We start from the raw sequence: 1,142 nt of genomic DNA, 5'->3' as shown, positions 1-1,142 counted from the left end.
ATCTGGTAGCCGCCCTTGGAGAGCTTCTCCGCAGGCCAGGGAACACAGCCGTAGTCCTCGTCCCTGGTGCCATAGCCGCAGGACTGGCCAGGGAAGGATGGGACACAGGTGGGTCAGCGGCTGCATTACCACGACGACCACCACGCGACCCTGAGGTTCCTATGCGCCAGGCGCACAGGCTGCTCCCAGGATCTCCTCTCTCGGGGCGTGGACTGTCCGACCCACAGCCCCCCGCCCCGTCTGCTCTGAGCCGGGGGTCCCCGCTGCCCCCACCCGTCCGATGCTGCCCCTCCTGCTGGCTCCAGGATAAACTCATCCGGCCAGGCTGACGGCCCTGGGAGTGCACACTCGGCGCGAGGACCCCAAACAACGCAGCCACATTCAGGTTCCTGGCACTTAGCAGGTGCTCTGTGCAGAGCTCTTCCCAGAGGAGTGCCGTCCACCCCAGCCAGCCACGCGGGCTCCCTACACCTCGCGGGGCCGTGCTCCGGGGCGGGGCTTACCAGGTAGGGCTCCTCCCCTGGCGCGCACTGCGGACACTCACGGCACAGCCCGGTGGTCTGGTTGTAGAACTCATTCTCGCCACAGCTGGCCTCCTCCGCACCGGCCCGGCATACCAGGGACGCCTGCCTCGAGGAAGGGGCTCCTTTGGCCTCCACTCGCCCTTGGAGACCCCCACTGTCTGTGGTCAGCACCAATTGACCTCAGGAGGTTGTGGTGGAGGAGCCCTGGGGGAGGGACCCCTTCAGCTAATGACCTGGCAATCCTCGCCTGACAGTCAGAGGCTCCATCCCAAACGCTTGGCACTGGGAGCTCCCCAGACTCCCCTCAAAGCCTGGGAGGCCCCTTCCCGCAGCCCCCAGTCACAGGTGCCTCAGCTCACCGGGAGCTCGGGCTTGACTTTCCCAGCTCCCGTGGCCTAGGGTGTGGAGCTTGGCACAGGTGCGCTGGGCTGGGCACCACCACAAAGGCTGGGTGAGGGGAGCTCTGAGTACAGTGACTGCCTCTGGCTCGGGGCTGGTCAGGGCTTTAGCCCTGGAGAGCCCGGTGAAGGTGGGGGCGGTGGTGTGTGATCACTGCATGGCTGCTGCACAGACAGGCTGAGAGGGACATGGCTAGAGAAGGACATGGCCAAATGGGAG

At 66.0% G+C, this 1,142-nt stretch overlaps 1 protein-coding gene across 1 annotated transcript in view; it reads right to left on the bottom strand.

Annotated features, from left to right (window-relative positions):
• The window catches only part of EDAR (ectodysplasin A receptor), a 52,672-nt gene that overhangs the window by 18,119 nt on the left and 33,411 nt on the right, over nucleotides 1-1,142 (bottom strand). Inside the window, exons 3-4 of the mRNA XM_010862982.1 lie at nucleotides 504-626; nucleotides 3-83 (exon numbers count right to left, since the gene is read on the bottom strand). Of these exons, the coding sequence (XP_010861284.1) occupies nucleotides 3-83; nucleotides 504-626 (204 nt within the window). The remainder of the gene's footprint in view (nucleotides 1-2; nucleotides 84-503; nucleotides 627-1,142) is intronic.

This window comes from Bison bison, unplaced genomic scaffold, assembly GCF_000754665.1.
Source record: "Bison bison bison isolate TAMUID 2011002044 unplaced genomic scaffold, Bison_UMD1.0 scf7180017864486, whole genome shotgun sequence".
NCBI lineage: Eukaryota > Metazoa > Chordata > Mammalia > Artiodactyla > Bovidae > Bison > Bison bison.
Note: the sequence above shows the minus strand (reverse complement) of the source record. Positions and strands in the feature narration are given on the sequence as shown.